Genomic DNA, 21,982 nt, shown 5'->3' on the forward strand with positions numbered 1-21,982 from the left:
AAAACACATTTTTTTTTAAATGTCTCGTTTCAATACAACACAGATAATCGTCAGGGATGGCAATGTTTTCACCCCACTAGCAAGGCATGCCTAGTCACTCAACAGAACTAGCCTGCTAAGAGCGCTCCTTTAAAAAAAACCCTTATTTCCTCCCTCACACTTTGGTTTTCTGGAAAAGCACTTGTCATCTTGTTCCTGATGTTCATCACACCTTGTTCCAAGCCAGTTCAGTTATGAAGCTCCCAAGGCACCATCCGTCCCAATGTTAATGCGTATTAGCTCTAATTCCATCAGAGCAAACAAGTGTTTCCACTTATGATTCTCTACAAGTCAGTAAATGGAGATTTTTTTCCCTACAGTTCAGACCTCTTATCATACATACCACAATATTCTGAAGTGCAATCACTTTTCTGGCTTTCAAGACAAGAAACATGTCTGTTACATTTGCAGAAGACAATGAGGAAAACGAAAGATCCACATCCTTCTGTTCTGTCTCTCTACGAGCAGAAGTTTGCAGGATATGGGGAAATACAATAATCCCTGACTATTCACTCCAAAAAGAACTGGAAAAGTAGGTCTAAGACTGAGAAGTAACCACACACACACAAAAAAAAAACAGGAAATGTCTACCAACCTTTCCACCTGTGGAGCAAGAACTTTCAGGTAAATATCTCGATTTTCAAAGAAAAGGGAGGTTATTACAGACCTTCATCTCAGGTTGAATTTACTCTTCAGGAGACAACTCTCTGGACGTGTCCACTCTACTGATTCTGTCACTACTTTAGGCATGAGGGCAGGGTTTTGCCTATGAATCAGTTCCTGGCAACACTAGCTGGAGAAAAATGGTACTCTTCATTTGTCACGGGTGTGCAAAATACATACTGCTTGAAGCTCTTGGAAAAGCACTGACAAAAAAATCCATTTGGCAAAATTCTTAGTAACTGCTTTTGCTGTTTATTTGGAAGTGCAGGGAAACAAAGTGGCAACTGCACCACTATAGGAAAAAAAAAAAAAGAAACACTTTTCCAACATAATCTGCTGAAAGTAGAAATTAAACTGTAAGGAACAGAAACTTGGTACTACAGTGCATTAAACATCAGACTTTATCACTTCTGACTTGATAAGAATCATTTATACTTTTATTCAGGACTGAACGGTATCATTGTAGGATTGCTTTTTTTTTAATCTATGTGGTAGGAGTTTTAAATATCATGATTAGCATCCACAACAATAAAGGAATTAAAAACCCCCTAAGCTCTACAGACATAAGCAGAAACATCACATTCCGAGGCAGTTTAAAGAATTAAAACATCTGACCAAAGTTTACAGATAGCTGAAACTGCCAGGACACTCATCTACAGCACAGCTGAGGAGATGCATATCTACCTCCTAAAGCTTACCCCAAACCAAAAAGCAGACCAAGTGCAATATTAACACACGGAAGATGAAAATTTTAAGCAGCTATATTCAGAGTTGAAGGGAAAGAAAAGGCCTTAGGCTAAGAGTTTCTCCCTCAATTAGAGTATCAACTGGAGGAATGCCCTCTTTCCAGGAACCAAGTCGCAGCAATGGAAGACAGGAAGGGACACGCAGCTCCCAGGGACTGAAATAACTGTCACTACAGGCATCAGGTAGCATGCAATGTCTGCGTTTTAAACAGACAAGTTGAAAAAATACAGATGTAAATATCACAATTAAAAAATGATTTGATATTTCTGCAAATAATTTGCTTCAATTTTAATCAAGGAATCCTTACAACTCACAGATGTGAAATCTGCACATCTGCAACTTCTGCTACAGTTTCCAACTTAGACATTTCATATTTTACTTTGGAATAGTTTACCTCAACTGTCTTGCCTTCACTTTTACTTCTTTCTTCCATCCCATGTATTCAGCAGGACCATAATGGTCCATCTTACAAAACTAAGACATCTCTCTACTCAGACAGCAGCACTCGACTGACAAAGTAGAACCTGAGATCTTCCTTTCTGGATGTCCCCAGGCTGCTGTGTTAGAAGCAAAACATCACAGCAATGTTTTCTGTTACTGATCCATAGGAATTTGTTTTGTATTTCATTTTCTGCCTCTTCTAGAGCATGTCTTCACCTCTTACATTCATTCTGCTTGGATCCCAAAACTTGTGCAAAATTCAGTTTGTACATTTTGTCCCTATCATTCTCCTCCTCCAGGTTTTTTTTTTTTTTAAGGAGGACGACAAAAAAGGATTCACCCCTTGCTCTGCTGCTAAATTCAGCAACTTCCTCCTACCCCCAAGCATAAAAAAGAGCAGCAAAGCAACTGTTTCTCTCTGCTGCTTTTAACAGGCTATGCTGAAATACATCAGATGCCTACCGCTGACAACGTTTGCTCCTTTGGAGGAGCACTGCCTCGTTCTTCACTGCACACTGCAAGAACAGCTCATGAGAAACCAGCACTACGTCCGCCCGCAGCACCCCCTGCGCAGAGCTCCCTGACCAGCCCTGTCTGCAGCAGTGCAGAGTCACCCTTCCAAGCATTTTATGGTCTTCCTGTTTCCACCAAAGAGTACCTTATGGGATGCAGTGCGGTAACAAAATCTGTCGCTGAAATCATGAGCAGTTCTGTAAGATTGCTTAACACACCTGTGCTGCACACAGTTCTATCTCCTCACGTACTACAAGGAGTTTTAGCATTACAAGCCCATAGAGGAAAATACATCCCATACATACCAACACTTAGGACTAAGAGCCTAGAAAATAACTTCAATATTAACTGAAGTCAGTATCAACAGTAGAAGGAGACTACCAACTAGTTGTTTACCAACAAGGAAAATGAATTAACACATGCAAGAAAACCAAAGATCACGTAACTGCTCTAAAAGTCAGCTTTTCTTCATCCTTCAAAATCAGCAATAAAAATCAAAAGCTCCATCACACTCAAAGCCTCAACTAAAATGAAGTACTGAACATTCGGGATTTGGAAATTATTCTGCAGTCTTGCCTATACCAGCTTTTCAAAGTGGGATTAGCAACAGGGCTAGAACCTCTAAAGAAGCCTGATGTTTTACTCTAGCATCCAAAGCAACAGATGTGTTGTGCACAGGAATTACTTTTTCTTCGGTCAAAGTAAACCCGTTAGGGGAGCAATGCAGAAGAAACTAAAACAACCCTCTCCATCAAAATGTTAAGTCACTGGAGATATACTAAGGAAGAAGGGCCATTAGTGTCAGTAAATGTTCAAACCTGACACTAAATGGCATTCTTAAAATAAAAACTCGCTACAAACCAGCCTGACGCACAATTCAAGACCACTTTGATGAGAAAGTTCATCTAAGAGAAAAGCAAAACGACTTCACATACAGAACAGCAAGCCTAGAGAAACACCAAGAACTTTGCGTTATTAAGAATTCCCAAATGTACTCTGAAATACCGGTTCTCATTTCACTTCCAGCCCCAAATTAATTCAGAACAATATGCCAATATTGACTGAAGACATGCCACCATTATTAAACACAGCAATACCAATAAAGTCACAGACAAAGGAGTAGAAGTGTTGTGCAACCTTTCAAGGCAAGCAAGACACAGATGGTTATCAGAGTTGGGTATCAACCCAATGGCAGTACTGAAAACAAATTCATTTACTATATAAAGGACAAAAACATTAAGAGAGTAATTCAGCGTGGTTTTTATAGGGAACAAGTTCTGGCAAATAAGCACAGATTCATCTTTCAGCCAAGGACTTTTTGTAATAAAGATAACCACAAAGGTGTAGGGCATGTCCATGGCACCCATAAGACTTTCTGATTTAGTAATACATGCCATACCATATTTAAAATAGCAGTAAAATAATCGAAGTATACAGCTGGAATTCCAAAGCAGCTTACAGATCTGAAAAATACTTGTCAGTAGGAAATTTCCAATGCAATTTCACACCAACATGTACTAAGAACAATGTTGATCAAAACATTTAGTGTGCATTGTTATTCAGTAAAGTCCCCAGCAGAGACAGCTCACCTTCACTGCTGCAAATAGCATTGGTAAAATTGATATGGGGGAAAAAAACTCATTGGGGTTGCTTGTACTGAGAAGAGATCCTCACGAAAGTCAAGAACAAGGGAAAATACCCTTCCCCAGACTATGGTTCCACAGTTACTAGCACCAAACCAAGAACTAGCGGGCAACCCAGCACTACAAGCCAGGTCTGGAAAAGGCACGCGTGTGCTGCTGCAGCTCTGCCAAATTAGCCAGAGCGCACAACGCTAAGCTCACAGAGAAAGACCAATGATACCAGATAAAAAAAATAAAGCTTATCCATTCCAAATTAAGCTCTCAGAAACATCTGGATAAACTTGAAGCAAGAAAATGTGTTTAGACAAGACAGTGCATCATTTAGCCACAGCGTTTTTGATCCAGCACATTAGAGTTCCAGCATCTCAGAGCTTGAGAGCTTCTTTCAGTTGTCAAAGTAAAGTAGAAGACATCTGTTGAAGCCTGTATCTTTGTAAAACTCATTAACCAAGCCACAAGGCACTGCAAGAACATAATGGCTCAACGAGGAAGGCTTTGACTAGGAGCACTCAAACAGGACACTCAGATTCTTCATCTCAGAGACTTATTTACAACCAAATACTCTTCCCAAAGACACTTTTCAATAAGAGTTACAAGATCTGATACGGGAACTACTCAGAAACACATGAAGATGTGGCAGAAATCCCAGCAGGTGAGGCAGCAACCCTCTGAAGCCTCAAGACTCCTGAAAGAGCAAGCGGCTGTGTTCAGTGCTCATGTTCACTATTTGAATCAAGTCCTGCCGAGGACAGAAACTATTTTTTTTTTTTAGTTTGCTTTTTAACCAGTACTGAAGAAGTCCTACAGCACAGACAAACAGTGACGTGCTGTTACCACCACTACAGTTATTTTTCCCCGGGACTTCAATATGCCAGAGGCCATACCCAAGTACCAAAGGGAAGCAGATGATAATACACCTTCCTACTGTTAGTTTGTCAGCAGTGCAGCAAATAGCACTGCTTTTATCATGTTAACCTAAGGGCCAAAAACATTAAGTCCATTATTAAGCTTCTTTCTTCCTTTCCAGACATTCTGTAGAAGATCATTAGAAACTTCTTGAGAATAAGGCAAACATAAAATTAAAATACAAGGCAGTCATTACCTACATCTGCTCTTCCTGAAAAGTTGTGCATGAAGTTACACTGTGTATGAACTTGCTAATCTTTGCAAAAATGCTGTCTTTACTCTAAAAAGCAGGTAAACAAAACATTTCTAAAATAAGGTATTTGAGAAAGATTTTTAGTCTGACTACAAACCAGAATTGAACCAGTTGGATACTGGAGCTCCAAAGACATTTCTTACACCAACAGAAGACACCACAAAACAGCAGACCCATCTCTTTCACACATGCAAGACCTACTTTAAAATCGAGAGTAAATGATAAACTTACAGGCACCTCTTTTAAAACATTAATCTCTTCACTTTCTTGATCCACTTTGTACCTTTGTACCTACTAATTGATTTCTCCCATTGATCCCTCTGCCCTTAACTAAGCGCCTTTCAAAGGTTCGTGTTTTCAGTCAGTTAGCCTGTTCCGCCCTTTCTCCTGCTGTTCATGTTCATAGTCTGCACTGGAACAGGTGCTCTGCTCTGAAACGCTGATGCAAACTCCACGATTGGAAAAAGCTGTTAAAAAGCAATTTGTGCAGAGGATTTTCAGCACTCTATCACACCCATTAACCTCCCCAAACTACCTATCCAGGCTGACATTTTCCATGAAGAGCCGTGGCAGCAGATCGCAAACACACACACATCCCACCACACACTTCCTTGAGAACAAACTGCTAAAATTGTATTTATTTCCAGCGTCTAACTCTGGTTGTTTACTGAGAAAACTGTAACAACTCTACAGTACCACACAGGATTTTGCCAATCTGTAAGTCACTGGAAGCCTGTTTGTTTTCAGGAGATGTCTGTTATGGGAAACAACAAATTTCTTCAGAATTTGTGACTACAAGCAAGGAAATGAGAGCTGAGTAAGCCTTTCTCTTCCATTGTTTCTCCCAGCTGGCAGAAGCCTGTTCACATCGCTTTGCAGAAATGCAAAGGAGAAGGAAAAGCCAGGAGATCCAACTGCCCTCTGCTAACACCCAGAGAACAGCAACAGCCAAGCTCACACCTGAGGTGCAGGTTTAGCTGCAGAGGTTACTTATGCTGTCAGCAGTTTGGATCAGTCTGTTTCATCCCAACTGATGCTCCTTTGGGCATCTACGCACCCCCACAACGTGGGACTTTTAGGAGTCTTTCCTTCCCTGCAAAGCAAACTGGGGAAAAAATGAGAAGCCATTCTTTAAAACCTACATTACAAACTGCTGTATCAGGCACTCCGGAGTGAGAACATTTTCACATTAAGGCTGCTCAAGTACACGATATCAGTTAGATAGAAAATAATGGAATAAGGCTTATTCTACTTTCTTTCTCTAATGCTACAGGAGATGCCTGACTTTAAGAGGCCAATCCACGTGAGTTAAATTGCTGAATCTAACAACCAAGGGTAAGCATGTATGTACCTGTAGGAACGAGAGACCGAAACTGGTTTTGTTATCAAAAGCAGCCTGCTTTTATGAGGCCTGTCAATTCAGAACAATAACCAAGAAAAACAAAATGCTTCACTATCAATTAAAGGCTACATGGCTTTCTGTGAAATAGGTCGACTTTGTAACATCAAACACTGAAAAGTGGAAAAAAACAGCTAGAAGTCCAAGTTCTATCAACTTCAAAAGAAACTTCCTGATGGAGACATGCATGCACCCAGCTCCTAGCTGAAGTTCTTCAGCTTCTGTGACAGGCAACAATTCAATGGGTTGGAAAGCTGTCATTCCCCCACCCAGTTTTTAATGTACTTTTATTTCACTAGAGAAGTTGTGCTGTCCCACACTTAGCCCACTAAACATGACATTTCCTTGCAGACCTTTCTCACCAAGAAATAAAGGAAGTTCACACAGGAACTCCACTTGTCGTACCGCAGCGCTATAACCAAAAGTAACTACTTAATATCACAAATATGTAGCTTTTAAGATTTTCAAATGCACATTTTTTTCCCAACCTAAGCACCCACCATCCTGTCTGTTTCCTGAAAAGAATCTTGCAGAAACATCATGCGATCATATAATTAAAGATTGCTAAACGTGTACGAAGGGAACTGTCTTCAAACAGCTCAAGGGATCTCAGTTATTTCTTTCCAGTACTTGCTCTTGCACTACTAGATACTACTTCTAATTTACGCAGCTCTCACCACACATTGCCTCCCCCGTGTTTAGTTACCAATAACAGCGGATCGATTAAAGTTATCATGTATATTTATTTAATTTCACAGCCTTGCACATGACCAACAGCATAATTTCATTTCCATCTCAGGCTACTGGAAAGAGCAGAGCTTGCACAGCGTTATGGAAGTACACCTCGTCCAAGCTCGTTTTACAGACCCCAGTATTAAACCAGTATTTGTTTTTACACATTTTAGAGGAGAGTTCATACAAAGTTAGTGAGCGTGCAAGCCTGCCAAGCCAACACCTTTTCTCAGACAGTTTTCCAAGCACAACTACTTAACATAGGTCCCCTGCATTGAACACTTATTTTCAACCCTATGATGCAAGGACTAACTACAACACAGAACTATCAGCAACCTGCTAAGTAATTCCCAAACTGTATACATTCATATATAACATGTACACCAATAATACCACGCACAGACACAGGAACAAAAAAGATGTCCTATTAAGGTTGGACTAGATGATCTTAGAGGTCTTTTCCGGACTGGATGATTCTGATTCTGTGTTAACATATTCAGCAGTACAGGTGCAAGAGGAAGGAGGAAAAAGACCACTTTCTACTTGGTAAAGCTTAAAGGGAAAATATTCAAAACCATTAAAGAGAACGGAGGGAACTAAGGAAAGTTTAGTGTCCCTGCAGCACTAGCATGGCCAAGTTCAAGCAAAGGGACAGCAAAGGGCTCAGGGATGAAGAGCTTCATGGCTAGAAGGGTCACCTTCACCTACAGCACACAAGTTTAGTCATTTCACCTGCTATTTCAGCTACCTGTCGGTTTTATCTGCGCTTCACGGCTCATCCGTAGCAAATGATAAAAATCAAAGCTGATTCGTGACATTACAGTGCCTACAGCAGGAAGCTGGCGTGCCACAGCCCAGCCCGCATGGCTCTCCTCTAGGAGCAGGAGCTGGGTTGTGGGAGTAAATTGACAAAGGTTTAGAATCACAATGAAGAAAATCAGAAAACTTTGCATTTAACTACATTTACATGCAAATGGCACACATTTCTGTGTTCCAACACAGCTCATCTCCAACCACTTTCATACTTAGAGCAACACGACAAACTATTTTGACTGCAAACGTGTTTACATTAAGGACTATGTAAACCACAGCACAGAGTCTTGGTGGCCTGAAAATAAAAAATTGTTTTGCATTCATTATTTTGCTGCTTGCTGAATGAGAAGTGGCTTACTTAGCTGTGCACACAGTTTAGCATACCAAAGAGAGAGTGTCTGCTGAAGATGCTGGTTTTCTAGACAGCCCACAGGTTGCTATAAAGGTCTAACGCTTTTTCTCTCTTTAGCCAGGATGTCAGAAAAGATGCAGTTTTAGATTTAAGAAAAATACTTCATTTTTGTCAACTGAAATCTGATGAAAACGTGAGGTAATAAGTCCCCAGGAAAGCACCAAAACAACCTTAAGTCACAGGAACACTTTTTCAACTTGTTTACAAACAATAACACACCTACCAGGGGTTCAGAAAGATGCTGTCTTTCTAACAGGCAAAGAGAAAATGTCTGACTGACAAGATGTCTTAGCCACTTCCAGCATTAGAAGGCACTCCGCTGCTACCTAATTAAGACACATTCTCTACTCGTAAAGTATTAACAAAGCACGCGTTTCCCCGACTGGCACTATATTTGTCATCCGCGAATAAATTACTTCTGTATTGTATTTCATGCACTCTTCCGGCCCACATCCTGCTAGAAGCTGAATGCTTACTACGGGGACCAGATGCGAGGTTTGCCTAGATAAGCTCCAGATTCCATTCCTTTGCTAGATATATCAACAGTGAAAACCTGATTATCAATAGGATAGCTGATATGCTTGCAAGAAAGCATTCCCTGTGAAAAATCAGGGAAGAAAATGACACACACACACGCAGGTGGGCTGGAGAGTCTTCCAGGGCACCCCTGTGCAGGCCGGTGCCCGCAGCCACCAGCGTTACCTCGGTTCGGTCCTTGGCACGTTACCCCTCTGCCCACTCACAGGCCGTGAGCACCTCAGTGAGCGCTCTGGCAGCTGAAGGAGCGCAAATACCCTGCTCCGACCCCCAAACGCCTAACTGACAGAAGGAAATGTCATATTAGCTATGTTGTGGATGTGCTTTGCTGAGGATCGATGCCTCACAGCATCGCATAAAGCGGCGTTGCAGTTTATCCTCTCAGCGCTCGTAAACCAGAGCCGAGCCGGGCCAGGACAGCGCAGCGTGTCACCTGCGCTGCTTCTGAGGGACTTTCAGGGGAGTTTCTCACTAACCTCTGGGAACAGCACTGCCAGCACGGCGGCGAGCCTGGCCCAGAGCCTTTTGGCGACCAGGGCGCTCTCCTGCAGCCCCTGCCCGTCCGGCCTGCCCGCGGGGGTGTCCCTCAGGGGACAGCCCCGACCGGCGCGGGCGGAAAACCTGGGCTCGGGGAAACTCCGGGGCCGCGCCTGCCGCCCTCAGCGGGGGCCGGGTGCGGGCCGGGCCCCTCCTGCCCGCTCCCCGCTGCCCGGCCCCGGGGGCACGGCGAGGCCCGGCCCGGCCCCCGGCCCCACGGCGGCTCCCCCCCGGCGGCGGCGCCGCCCGCACTCACGATGGTGACGCTGGCCTTGCGCAGGTCGCGGTTCTCCTCCTGCAGCGCCTTGCACTTGAGCTTGTAGGTCTCCAGCTCGATCTTCAGCACCTTGTTCTCCTGCTGCAGCGAGGCCAGCCGGTTCGTCAGCTCCTCCAGCCGGAACGGCGAGATCACGATGCCGCCCGCCTTGCCGCCGCCCGCGCCCCCCGAACCGCCGCCGCCAACGCCTCCTCCTCCGCCGCCGCCGCCGCCCGGCCCCGCCGCCGGGCCGCCCGCCGCCAGCGGCCCCGCCACGCCGCTCCCGCCGCCCCCGCTGCCGCCGGCGCCGTCCGTGTCGCTCTCGCTGGCGCTGTCCGCCATCGCCGCCGCTCCCCCGCCGCCGCCGCCGCCGCCAGGCGAGCAGGGGGCGGCCCCCGCCGCGCTCCGCCGCCGCCGCCCCGTGCGCCGAGAGCGGCCGCCCCGCTCCGCCCGCGCCCGCCGCCCGCCCACAGCGCCCCCTGGCGGCCCCTGGCGGCTCCCGGCGGCCCCTGGCGGCCCGGGGGCGGCCCCCCCCGCTCGCGCCTCCGCCATCTCCTCAGCGGGCCGCGGCCTCGCCGTGCGGCCCCTCGCGGCCCGCGGGGTGCCCGCCAGCCCCTGCCCGCACCCACCGGCACCAGCCCGGCCCCGTTTCCGCAGCTTACCGCACCCCGGCGGCCGCTGCCTGCCCCTGTCGGCCTGTCGCGATGGGAAGAGCTTTGCGGGCTCCGGACTGGGAAGCGGCAAGTCTCAGCGAGTCTCAGAAACCCAGGGGTTTCTCCTCCTGCTAGGGACGACGTCGGCTCTCACTGTTTCAATTTTAACAGTGTCAAAAAGCACTTTTATTCTGCTTTAATACCGACTTAAACATCCCCCCAGTGGTAAGGCTTTTGAATGTTTAAATATTAAAATAGTAATACCAAACAGCTTACACACAAACCTTGGGTTTTACCGCTAAATACACGGGGAAAAAAAATACTAGCTCCACGATCTGTGTAGGAAAAAAATCTGGGCTCCCACAGCAATTCTTTGCTCCAGGTGACACAAAGCTGGAGCCCCAAAGTTTCATTTACTTGCAGCTGAAACAACTGAAACCCCTTTTCTTGAAAGATACATATATATATTTATATACACATAAAATCTACACGTACACACAGTGCTGCCTTGTGAGAAAGGGGAAGTACCACAGAGAGGGAAAAGCCCCTCTGATGCCGAAAAGTTCAGGCATCAGCCTCAGCAGATTGCAGAGAAGTACATGTAAAAGGCGGTAAGAAGTGACTCTCACCCTTCATTGGCAGTGTTTGAAGTTAACACCAGTAACGTGCTTCAAGGCTTGTGCTTTTTAACATACAGGGTCAAGTCCTTCCTCATGCTAGAGCAGCGTTACACAGGTATGGCAGTGTTGTTTTTCCACGTTTGTAGTGGGATGGGCAAGGAACCCAACTCTTTCCTTTTGGCTGTCCCTCATTATTTGTGTGATGTGTAATGAGAGGTGAACCTCTGGTCACGTACTCTTTCTTTGCGTCCTCACACTGCCCGTGAACAAAAGTGATGTAATCTTCTGTCAAGCTGGCAGCTTCCTGCAGCCAGCCATGCTATTATTTTTTTTTTTTTCCACCAAATACATCTCAAGATGCTAAAAACTTCATAAGTGATAAACGTTCAGGTTACCAGGCACAGCAAAATGGAGGACGATTTTCTTCAGAGGTGTCTTAAGAATCATATGGCAAATTCAAGGGAATAGGGATTTTTCTAGGCAAAGTGCCCCCAGAATATGTTTGTTGTCCAGGTTAATTCCTGTCTGGGGCTGGGAGCAGGAGAGGAGAGCTGTGTTCCCTTGGACATGGCTCCTGGAAAAGCAGTGTTCGAGCTGAAGGGGAAAAGCACGCTCCCTGGAAATAACATCACCCTGGAAACAGATCTGAGGACATTCCTTCCACTTTATTCAGCATGAGGCTGCTGTGGACCTGGCTTCTGGCACTTCCAGTTCGCATTGATGTGCATCGATGACTTCAGCTAAACTTCATCACGATGATGACATCAAAATGCTCTACATCTCCTTCTCACGCTCTGCATCTTGAATTTTAGGTTGTGGCTTTGCAGACTTCTTCATTTCTCTGTTTTCATCAGGAAGCTGTCTGGAAGGGGGGCTGTGTGCTGCAGCAGTGAGCATTTAACGCTTGAGCGCACTCCAGCAGGGGCTGCAGTGGAGACTCTTCAGAAAGAAGGAAAAAAACACCTTAATCACATCAGTCTCCTGCCTGATTGTTTGCCAGAGTTATAAGCATTTTCCTTGGCCAGATCAGATAAGTCCCAGGGACTAGAAGGAGGAGGAAAATTCCTTACTGGAAGTTGATTTACATTCAGGATCATTTTCTGAGGTGTGCAAAGCTGTATGCTGTTACTGGAATACACCTCAGCTACAAGACAGAGACTTTGCTACTGGATGCTGTAAGACGATTTGTGATGAAGTTAGGTTTGTAATCAGATAGCTGGAGACCGGATTGCAGAGCATGCCACAGCTTGTCCAGGCAACTTTAATAGCACAAATATCTAAACCAGGCAGAAAATCTAACCGCAGACCACTTAGGTGGTTTTTCCCTTGGGCAAGAAGACATAAAGCAGCAGGGACTGCTGCGTGGGGACGATGGCACAGGGCGCCTGGGCAGCTCTGGGGCAGCCAAGGAGCAATGACAGCTTATTCACCCCTCCAGCCCGTGGTCCTGCCATTCCACCATGGCTTTTTCACCCCCAGTACCTCAGGGGTTTTGCTGAGAGCAAAGTGTGCAACACAAGTGCCACGGCACAGCACCCCACTGGGATGGGCGTTAGGGTGAACAGGGCTTGGCCACGGACTGAGCCAGACCAGCGTGCGGGCGGCCCCAGCCCCGGCCACGCATTTCCCTGAAGTCCTCCTCCCCTTTCCAGCACAGAGGCTAAATGGCTCGTTAATTCAGCCCTCTGTACTTCTGTAAAACTGTTTTAAATTAAGATATGTTAATGTGTATCTCTCATTTTAGATAATGTACATTCTGATTACTGTGTGCATTAGTTGCCCTTCTTTATTATTTCTTTGAGGAGTAGCTGAAAAAAGGAATGAGTTGTAGGGAAATAGAATGGAGTATATACACTGTTCATTATATGCAATAATGTGGTCCGTATTGCTCCTGGATAAATTAGTCACTGAGACTCTATAATTGGTATCTTAATTATTTATGAAGGGGTCTTTTAACAACAGTAATTTTTCCATTAAAGGCAAGGAGGGATTTCATTATCTCTTACTATACTACCTTTTTGTTCTATGCCACAGCAAATTTCAAATTTTATTTGTAGTGGCTATGATATATGAAGGAATTCCTTCTCTGTAAAGTAATTATTCTTCCTGTCTGCCTGGGAATACAAGTGTAGGTCATCTTATTTTTGGTTTCTTAATCACAAGAAAAGTAGTAAGGGCCTTTCCTGGTTTTCAGAAGCAGGTGGGATTTTCTGAGCTGCCTGTCTGCACGCCTGAAAAGGGCACGGCATGCTGCCATGCAGAGATCAAAACATGGGGAGGGAATGGTGGTACCCTTCCTACAGGAGGAGGAATGCCATTAAAACGTGATAGAGCTGTCAGTGTCACTGCCGTGCTCTGCCAGCACCGTGCTTTGGGATTAAAACTGCACAGGTGAGGCACAGATCCCACCCTGCCTGCCGCTCTCCTCATTGTCTGTCAGGTCAGGGTGCGATGGTAACAGCAGCCTGGGCATGTCTGCTGTGTGTGGCGCCAAATACTTGCAGGGCCGTGCTGTTGGGAGAGCAGGTTTAGGGTTTGAATGTAAGGAAAAGGAAAAAGGATGTGGGACGCGGCTGGTCGCTGGTTGGAGGCAAATGGTGCTGCCCTGTACTAACGGGGTTCAACAAGCAATGAGAGCTGTTCTGGACAGGTCATTGCGGTTCAGTAAAATTGCTTGTAAATAGTTCTGCTCGTGTTGAAGAAGCCTGCTGAACACAGGCATATCATGAGGAAAGGTTATTTCTTGTAAACGTGAAGCTCTTTGTGCTGCCCCCCTTCAGATGTCTGTCAGCACACAGGCCGGTTTGCCTCTATGGCCTCCATCCATGCTCGTGCGTTCCCTTCAAAGCAGACTCATTTCTAAGCAAACAGGTTTCTGATTTCATGTTTTTTCTTCATCTAGCTTTGGTTATCTTCCCTATGATTTTCTTCCCTAGCGTTGATTACCCGGTTATTTCCATTGTCTTCAGTAGGACTGTTCACGTTCAAGTACCTTGTGGAATCGAGGCCTAAATATTTTGAAAACCTGAATCAGCAAAGTGGTTGTGCTGAGGCCTAATCCTATCCAGCAAACTGCACAGCATGCTTAACTGTAAGCCACTCTTCAGCCCTATCAATGTTAATCTTAAGTGCTTTACTGATTTGGAGGTGCATAATTGTCAAGAGGGCTGACTGGGCAGACACCGCTGCTACCTCACACAGCAAATCGAGCCTGGAAAGCGCACGGGGAGGTGCAGCCGATGCCCCCCATCCGGTGGCTGAACCAGTCTGCTCAGCCAGGGACTGTGCCCACAGAAAGAGTCGTGCAGCTGTCGGCGTCCCTTTCAGCAGAAAACTTCTAGAACAGGCTGAAATTGCTACAGACCTGCAGGTACACCGCTGAGGTGATCCCAAGGCAACAGGAGAGTTTCTTGTCCTAGGTCCCAGCCTCCTCGCCGTCCGCACTCTGCTGGGATTGCATCAGAGGTCTTGCTCCCCAGCCCGCACGCCTGCTTTCATAATAATAAATTATAACTTGGCACTTTTGTAGCACTCTCCAGTTCAAAGCTGTGCTGAAACATTATCTAATTAATTCTCACAATAGCCCTGGAAGGCAAGAAACGGAGGTAGAGAGCTAATGTACTTGCCCAATGACAAACAATGAGTCAGTGGGAGAGTGGGAGTAACACTCAAGGGCCCTTGATGTTTAGATCTGAGACGGCATCCTTCTTTTCATAAAAGCATTTCAGTCATTTGAAAAATAGCACCCGTATATTTAATTACAATTACATCCAACTACTCCAAATTAATAGATTAAAAAGGGAGAGAAAATGTTAGCCTAATTAGCATCCAAAAAAATCACATGCTTTGCACATCAGTAAAATGTTAACCCAACCAATTAAAAAGTACAAATACGTGGTAGGAGCACAATTAGCAACCCCCTGTTTTTAAAGGCTCTGGGTTAAGCGGGACAGCCGTCCCCATGTTGTTGGGTGCGTGGGCATGGCCCCGGCCCCACTGGCAGGGCACGGGGTCTGTCCCCACCGAGGGGATGAGGGGCTCGCGTGGCACTGCCACCCAGCATGGCCAGGCTGCTGCCACCACCACACCAACAGCACAAGGGCCCAGGGGGACTGGGGTCCCTTGTAGCCTGGCAGGAAAACCCCAGGATGGCGTGGGGGCAGCTGCTCTGCAGAGGTGCAGCTCCGTGGTTCAGCAAAACAGGCAAAGAGTCTCAAAAATACTTGTACAAAAAAATAAGTGCAAAGCTCGAAGGGGGCAACGGGGAGGGTTGCTCCAAATAAAGCATCTTAAAATGTCACCAGCACTGTAAAAATACAAGAGCAGATATCAAATCAAGAAGCAGCAATAAAAAGGTAGGAATTTATTCAGAGATGCTATCAATACAGGAGGTAATGGGCAATTAGAAACATTATTTCATAAACTTACATCAACAGTAGAAATATTTGTATCAAATATGTTGCTGGAGTGAGGGATTAGAAGAAGGACGTTCAGAGATTTAATTGAATCCGTAATATAATTCTGTAGGCCCATCAATCAGCTGGAAGAACTTCTCTAACAATACAGTTTTATTAAAATGTTCAGTAGTTATAGACTGAAAAGACCAACCAAAGATAATTAACCCTGGGAAGAATTCTGCGCAGTGCTGAGTAACCAACTGAAATAGGGAGGGGGAAAAAAAGGGGGAAAGACAAAGTCGCATGAAAATGCAATTAATGGAAAATATTACTAGGAAAATAAAATGAAGCAGGGTCAAGAAGAATTGTGACACAAGCAAGTATTCAAAGGAGAATACTGATTGTGTGCGTAGAGATTTTACCATGGTGGAAGAATTGTTTAAGGAGAGGAGAAACATAGGTTTGGAAAACATTTGTACATGCAGAAAAAAAAAGAAAACAGTTCACTAATAATGTGGATTGTCTATTGATGCAAGATAAAACATGTTTTCTAAGAAGCAGTTCATACTAAAATAATGATGTGCTGCTTTCTTTTTCTGACCAACAATTATTTAATCAGAAACTTGTATTAGAAAAGAAGTCTCTCTGCAGGACAGAGTATGATTATGAAAATTTGCTGTGCGGTAGCAATTCAGCAGCTAGTGAATCTTCAGCTCTTGGGCTTGTATTTTGTATCCTTATTTTCCCAGTGAATTTTTTTCAGAAGTTGTAATAAGTTTGTTCTGTTGTTCTGGCCATGCCGTAACAATTTCCAGCTTCTGGAAGCTTTCCAGAGAAGTTGGTGAACAGTGGATCACTGTGCGTTGCTGTTTTATAGACCAAATGGCTCTCAATTATTGAACACTAGCGTGATGGGAAAAGCACCAATAAAATTTTTATTATAAATCTTCGCCTTCCTCCAGAATTTAGGGTCAAATAAATAGAGCCATGCACAATTAGCATACTGTTTTTAGCATCAGCAGTTATGAAAACTGGCATATACATAGATTTTTCTTGAGCAGCTCATTTTTCTGTCCTTCACTAACCTTTTTCTTTTGCAGTAATGGATTATAGTTTATGTAAAGCACTTTGTAGCAGGCCAGGTCTCAGTTTTCTGTCTTCCCCTTCCCTACCCTAGGATCTGTATCTCAGTCTGAAAACTTCTGTGCTCTCCACAAAGGGAGAATTTTCCTCCTTGTTCTCACTGTGTTTTCTCTCTCTCACCCCAGGGTTAGAGGGGAGCTGCCCTGGGGCTGTTCCTCCTCCAGCCCGAAAGCGGAGGTCCTGTTTGCATCCAGCCCAGTCCTGCTTTGCCTCCTCCCACGTCTCAGCATCGGCCTCAGCCAGGCGACCCCCAGCCCGCGCCTGAAGAGAGGTGGCCATGGAGCAGGGGCTACACCAAAGCCATCGCTGCCGGGCAGGTGACAGCACTGCCACGACCCTGCAGGTGGGTCTCCCCCAAAAGACATCGTTATCTGTACTTGTGCTGAATAGCTGGCTGGGTGGCATTTCACAAGTGTTTAATTTTTCCCTTAAAACTCAAAACCCAAGGCTCATGGTCACGTACCCCCAGCCAATGGAGCACGGCAGGCCACAAGGACGGAGGAGGCTGGGGCCTGGCCATGGCAGCTCTGGGCTGCCCCCGTGACCATCAGCTTCCCAGGGCTTAGGGGAGAACTGGTCCCCAGCCCCCTAGAGCCCACAGTGCTCACCCCACACCCCTGACAGTCCCCGATTCCTGGTAGTCTCCTTCCTAGGGGTGCGCGGAGAGCCTTTCAGCACGCGTGCTTGCATGCCTGGCTGCAGCAGCCCGCCGATGGAGCATGTCTCGATTGCCTGCTCAGTGCAGGCTACAGACAAAAGCCTGTGTTAAACAATCCCCTAGGAAATTAGCATTAATTAGCAGGGTGCTGTAATCCTGCAAGCTACTGCCATTTATCCCCACTAATGTCATCTCTGCGCTACAGGAACTCTTCTAATTTCTGAGATTAAAACTATTACCGGCCACAAATAAAATGTAATGGATAGTCTTCCAGAAATGGAAAAAGTACTGTAGAATATTATTACTAGGTAGTGCAAAAACAAATATCAAAGGCTAAAAAGAACCCCATACTTAGCAATCTAGTTTATATTAATAGATGCAATAAAAGTCCCATGACTTACAATTTTGCCTCTAAGGGGAATGGAGGGGGATTTTCGTATTTTCTCACTGGAGAAAATACGAAAAAAAGACGAAAGCAAATATTAAAGGCAGAGCCTTCACTTGGGCTGGCTGCATCAGTTGCTAGTATTGGCAAGATTTCTGTTTTCCTTCTAAAATGATTGTTTATGCTTCAACCTTGTTTTTTCCCAAATATCCTGAGCTACTGTTGGAATCAATACATTCAGAGCAAAACAAACCAACACCCAGAAAGTCCTGTTTGTGCAACATTTCGTGGGAAATTTTAAACTCTGGAAATGTAGGTGCAGGGTTCCTGTTCTGACTTCCAGTTTCTCCTTTGTATCAAAGCTCCAGGGGCAGCTCCTCCCTGGAAGGCAGCAAGCGCCAAAGGGCCGACCTGCACGGGACCCGCTGGCGGCAGGCACAGCACTGCCTGGGCACGGGCAGCACTGCCCCGAACGGCCCAAATATGCATCTTTGTTGGTCACTGCCTGTGAAAGATGTCTCTGGAGCTTTCAGGCAAACCAGCACCTGCTCACGTGTACTTCCATGATCGAGACCGACTCCCCAGGCTTGATGGTGACAGGTGAATCACCACCACCAGCAGGAGACCTGTTGAGATTCACCTGCACATCTCTGCTACCCCACACAAGTAACCCCACGTTTGTCTAGACAAAGAGACCTTCTGCCTACCAGAACTACAGCGCCAGCTTTCTCCCTTGTCAGTGTCAGGTACTGAAAGGTGACCAGGCAGATGGATCAAATGAAATTCTGTATTTTGGATGCTGCTACAGAGATGAAGAGAGGCTCTCCTACGGTGCTGCTCGTGTATTCCTGCTGCTGGCCACTACAGCCTTTGTTTCAAACTGTAAAGCCATGATATAATAGTAAATATGTACATCTACACACCATTTACTAAAAAAACATTCATTTTCATCTAACTGATGTGGATACTTGCGACTGGGAGTGCGGCAACTGGACGGTGAGGTCTTCAGAAGCGTGAACGCTGCCGTTGTTGGACTGTGACCTGCAATAAGATGTATTTGTTCTTCACTTTTGTAAGTGACATTTGCCCTGCAGACTAGCTTGTGTAAGGACTGGAACCAACAGTATTGTACCAGCAGTATCCCGAGCTCAGTAAAAGGTGCATGGCAACACAGACTGGCTGCTGAAATTAAGAAAAACCCTTTGTTTACGGCCACTACTTCAAAAGCTCACAGCCCTAGTGACTCAAGCACTGACAAACAAACCTGTTATGCTCTGCTGAAGCCAAGTACTTTTCACCAGTTGAGAGCTCTGCTGACTGACCCCAGGTGAGGACTGGTTCCTGTGGGGATTAGCTTTCAGAATAATGCGGATTTAACAAGCAGACTGAGCCATCTCTGTAGCAGTGGAGCTTCCTCGGGTGCCAAGATAGCATAAAATACATCTTCGTATTGCCTTGAAAGTCAGGTAAAAGTGAAACCTTGAGCAATAAAATTATTTATTACCCTCAAGCAGAAGACCACAGTCCAGAGCAATGAGCGTGTATTGATGTTGCTTACAAAATTTTGTTTTGGCAACAAAGCCAAGTATTTATATATAATGGTCCATCACCATGGACCATATGTAATGGCCCATCACCTATGATATACAGGAAGTGCATGCAATATACAGGAGATGTACACTTCATTTACATCATCTACAACGGGTTGGTTATTGGTGTGACTGATACACGCTGGGAGCAGCGGTGTTCCTGATTCTTGATGGGGTGAAATAAATTAAAGGTCCAGAGTTGACACGTGTTGGAGAAGAGGCTGTGCATAACCTATTAGACTTGTCCTTTCCCCAGGTCTGAGGAGGTCTCCTAACGTCCCAGAGAGGTGGGGTTTCCTTACTTTTGCTGAGGATGTGCTGGCTGCTGTGTTACTCCTGTTCCACCCACTCTGGGACAGCCTGCCAAGTGATGACCTGTCACACTATGAAGACGAGGAGGTGGATCAGACAAAAGAAACTGAGAGGAAAAGAAGCAAAAAGCCAGGGATAATTAATGGCTGACATTCCAAAAACACTTCTATAGGGTACAATAACACTGCCAAATACACGTTATCCAAGAGTTTTAACACAATTTATTTTATGCTTAAATAATCAACTAGATCATCCAGTGTTTGTTGTTTTCATACATATGTAATTAGAGCTATTATCAATGAATGCTGTTTCCATATGAATATAATCAACAAATCAAAGTATTTCACCAAAACCCAAATAAAAATGCCCTTTAAAACACAGCAGCCTTAACAACCTAATATTACACTGCTAGGATGATTACAGATGATTGGCTTACTGAAAGATTCTACATCTTATAGCCAGTACACAATACAGTAATAATTTTACAGCGTGCTGCCAGTCTATTAGCTAATAATTTCGCTTCAGTTCATTTAAAAATATCCCGAACTTGTGCCCGTCAGAGCACCAACCCACTTCTAAAGCTGCAAGCATTACCCCCATTATAAAGCGAGAACAGATAGCACCCCCCTCCCCATAATGCAACTACTGTATATGTTATGGTTTTTAGGTCATTTCATTGAAAAATTGGCAACAGCAACAAATATTAGATGAAGGGCTTTGTGTTTACAGATAAAATCTTATTTTTCGTGTTGCAGTATAGTGTTTGCAAAACTGGAAAAGATTTAATCAAAATAAGGTGAAACACATGCATCAAAATATTAGTACTCTGAAGAAAAATTTTCACAGAACTACAGAATTCCTCATTTTGGGAATCATTTAAATTTGCAGCAGATTTTAAAGATTTTTTTAAAATCAAGCTAGCGTTTTTGCATATACAAACATTATAATTGCTAATATACAAGAATCTGTGAAGATACACCCAGAATATCCCTGTAGGTGTAGCCGCTTGAGACACCTAGCCTGCTCAATGCATTCGCAGTATTCTGTTTGTGATCGAAAAGGCAGTGCCTTATCAACATTTATTCTATTTGTTAGAATTTATACAGTGTTATTTATTTACAGCAAAACTATTGATGTTTAAAAAAGAAACAAACAGTGTTTTATACCCTGACAGTTTGGGTCCAAGAAAAATAAGGCGAGCTGTTGTGGATTTTAGTAATTTTAGTGTCTTTCCATGGTTTAACCATTTCGTCTTCATACATCTCCTCTGGCCACAGGAATTTATTTGTTTTGTGATGACATCAAACTGCTTGAAATAAGCTGTTAACAGCATGGCATCTTGTATATACACTGCATTGTTAACTGCGCACTCTCCAATCCTGTGAATGAAAGTGAATTTCCATGCTCTGTAAATTGGCTCATGCTAAATTAATTTTTTTTGTTTTGTTTTTGCTTTTGCATAAAAACCATGCGGTTAATGTGTGGAAGCAGCAAACACACGCACACTTTTATAGGTGAATGTTTAATTCCTGTTGATTTTTCTTCCAGAATACTGGCAGTAAAAGCACACAGTCCTACGGAAAGAAAAGAGAGCACAAAGTCATTTCAGAATATCTCAGAATCAATTTCATGCCTTTCCCTGACTAAACAAAATAGTTCTAATTGGCATTATGGGATTCTGTAATGGGATAAATCATACTGTTTCTAGGTATGTAATGAAATTAGTTGAGCTCCCAGCATGAAGGGAAAATGCATCCACAGACATCCACGTTGCTCATGAACTGATTTACAAATATGTTTGCTAGACACTGTGTTTCATCACCCCAGACAAAGTAACAGCTCTTCGGAAAGGATTACAAGAAATCTGTGCTCTGTAATGGGAGAAATAGCATTCGTTATCTCCGGGAGCCGCTTCTTTCTCAACCCACTTTTGTTTTTTGTCTCCAACCATCCACAGTGGTCTAAAACCTGCGCTCCTTGGACATCCACCTCTCTCAGCTGCTTGGGGAATGGGACCAAAAGAGCCAGGAACGTGGAAGCAAGCCTTTATGAAGGACAGTTCATGAAGGACAGAGCAAGGAAGGGCTGCCTAATACATCTTCCACCTGGCTCCATGAGTGGCACCGAGGAGACAGAGGGTCCAACCCCTCTTCTCCTGCCCATCCCAAAATGATCATGCAGCCAGCACGTAACGACAAGTTTGTTAAATCCATTGCGTGACAGTGACGTCTTTCAGTATGGACGCATGAAGCAGAAACAAAACACTGGTGAATAGGAGCTGCAAGACCTGCGAGCTCCCCAGCACCTGGGTGCTGGGAAGGCTGTTTGCGAGTG

General features: G+C 44.7%; 2 protein-coding genes and 1 long non-coding RNA gene across 18 annotated transcripts in view; 1 reads left to right on the forward strand and 2 right to left on the reverse strand.

Moving 5' to 3' along the window:
- CCDC6 (coiled-coil domain containing 6) overlaps positions 1-10,252 on the reverse strand; it is a 45,791-nt gene extending 35,539 nt beyond the window's left edge. For 2 of the 3 annotated variants that reach the window (XR_013953222.1, XM_080598584.1), the window contains exon 1: positions 9,892-10,252. Coding sequence is in view for 2 of the 3 variants with exons in the window: in XM_080598584.1 (XP_080454710.1) it covers positions 9,892-10,233 (342 nt within the window). In the remaining variant the exon portion in view is untranslated. The remainder of the gene's footprint in view (positions 1-9,891) is intronic. The other variant, XM_080598585.1, reaches the window with a different exon arrangement.
- Positions 10,253-10,444: 192 nt separating this feature from the next.
- On the forward strand, positions 10,445-21,167 carry LOC308197474. Its single transcript, XR_013952954.1, has 2 exons — positions 10,445-17,047; positions 18,110-21,167. It is a non-coding gene; the product is annotated as an uncharacterized lncRNA (long non-coding RNA).
- The window catches only part of ANK3 (ankyrin 3), a 361,577-nt gene continuing 359,444 nt past the window's right edge, over positions 19,850-21,982 (reverse strand). For all 14 annotated transcript variants that reach the window (XM_080597952.1, XM_080597951.1, XM_080597944.1 and 11 more), the window contains one exon: positions 19,850-21,222. The gene's annotated coding sequence lies outside the window, so the exon portion shown is untranslated. The remainder of the gene's footprint in view (positions 21,223-21,982) is intronic.

The sequence above is a fragment of the Anser brachyrhynchus genome (assembly GCF_964034855.1).
Source record: "Anser brachyrhynchus genome assembly, chromosome: 6".
Classification (NCBI taxonomy): Eukaryota; Metazoa; Chordata; class Aves; order Anseriformes; family Anatidae; genus Anser; species Anser brachyrhynchus.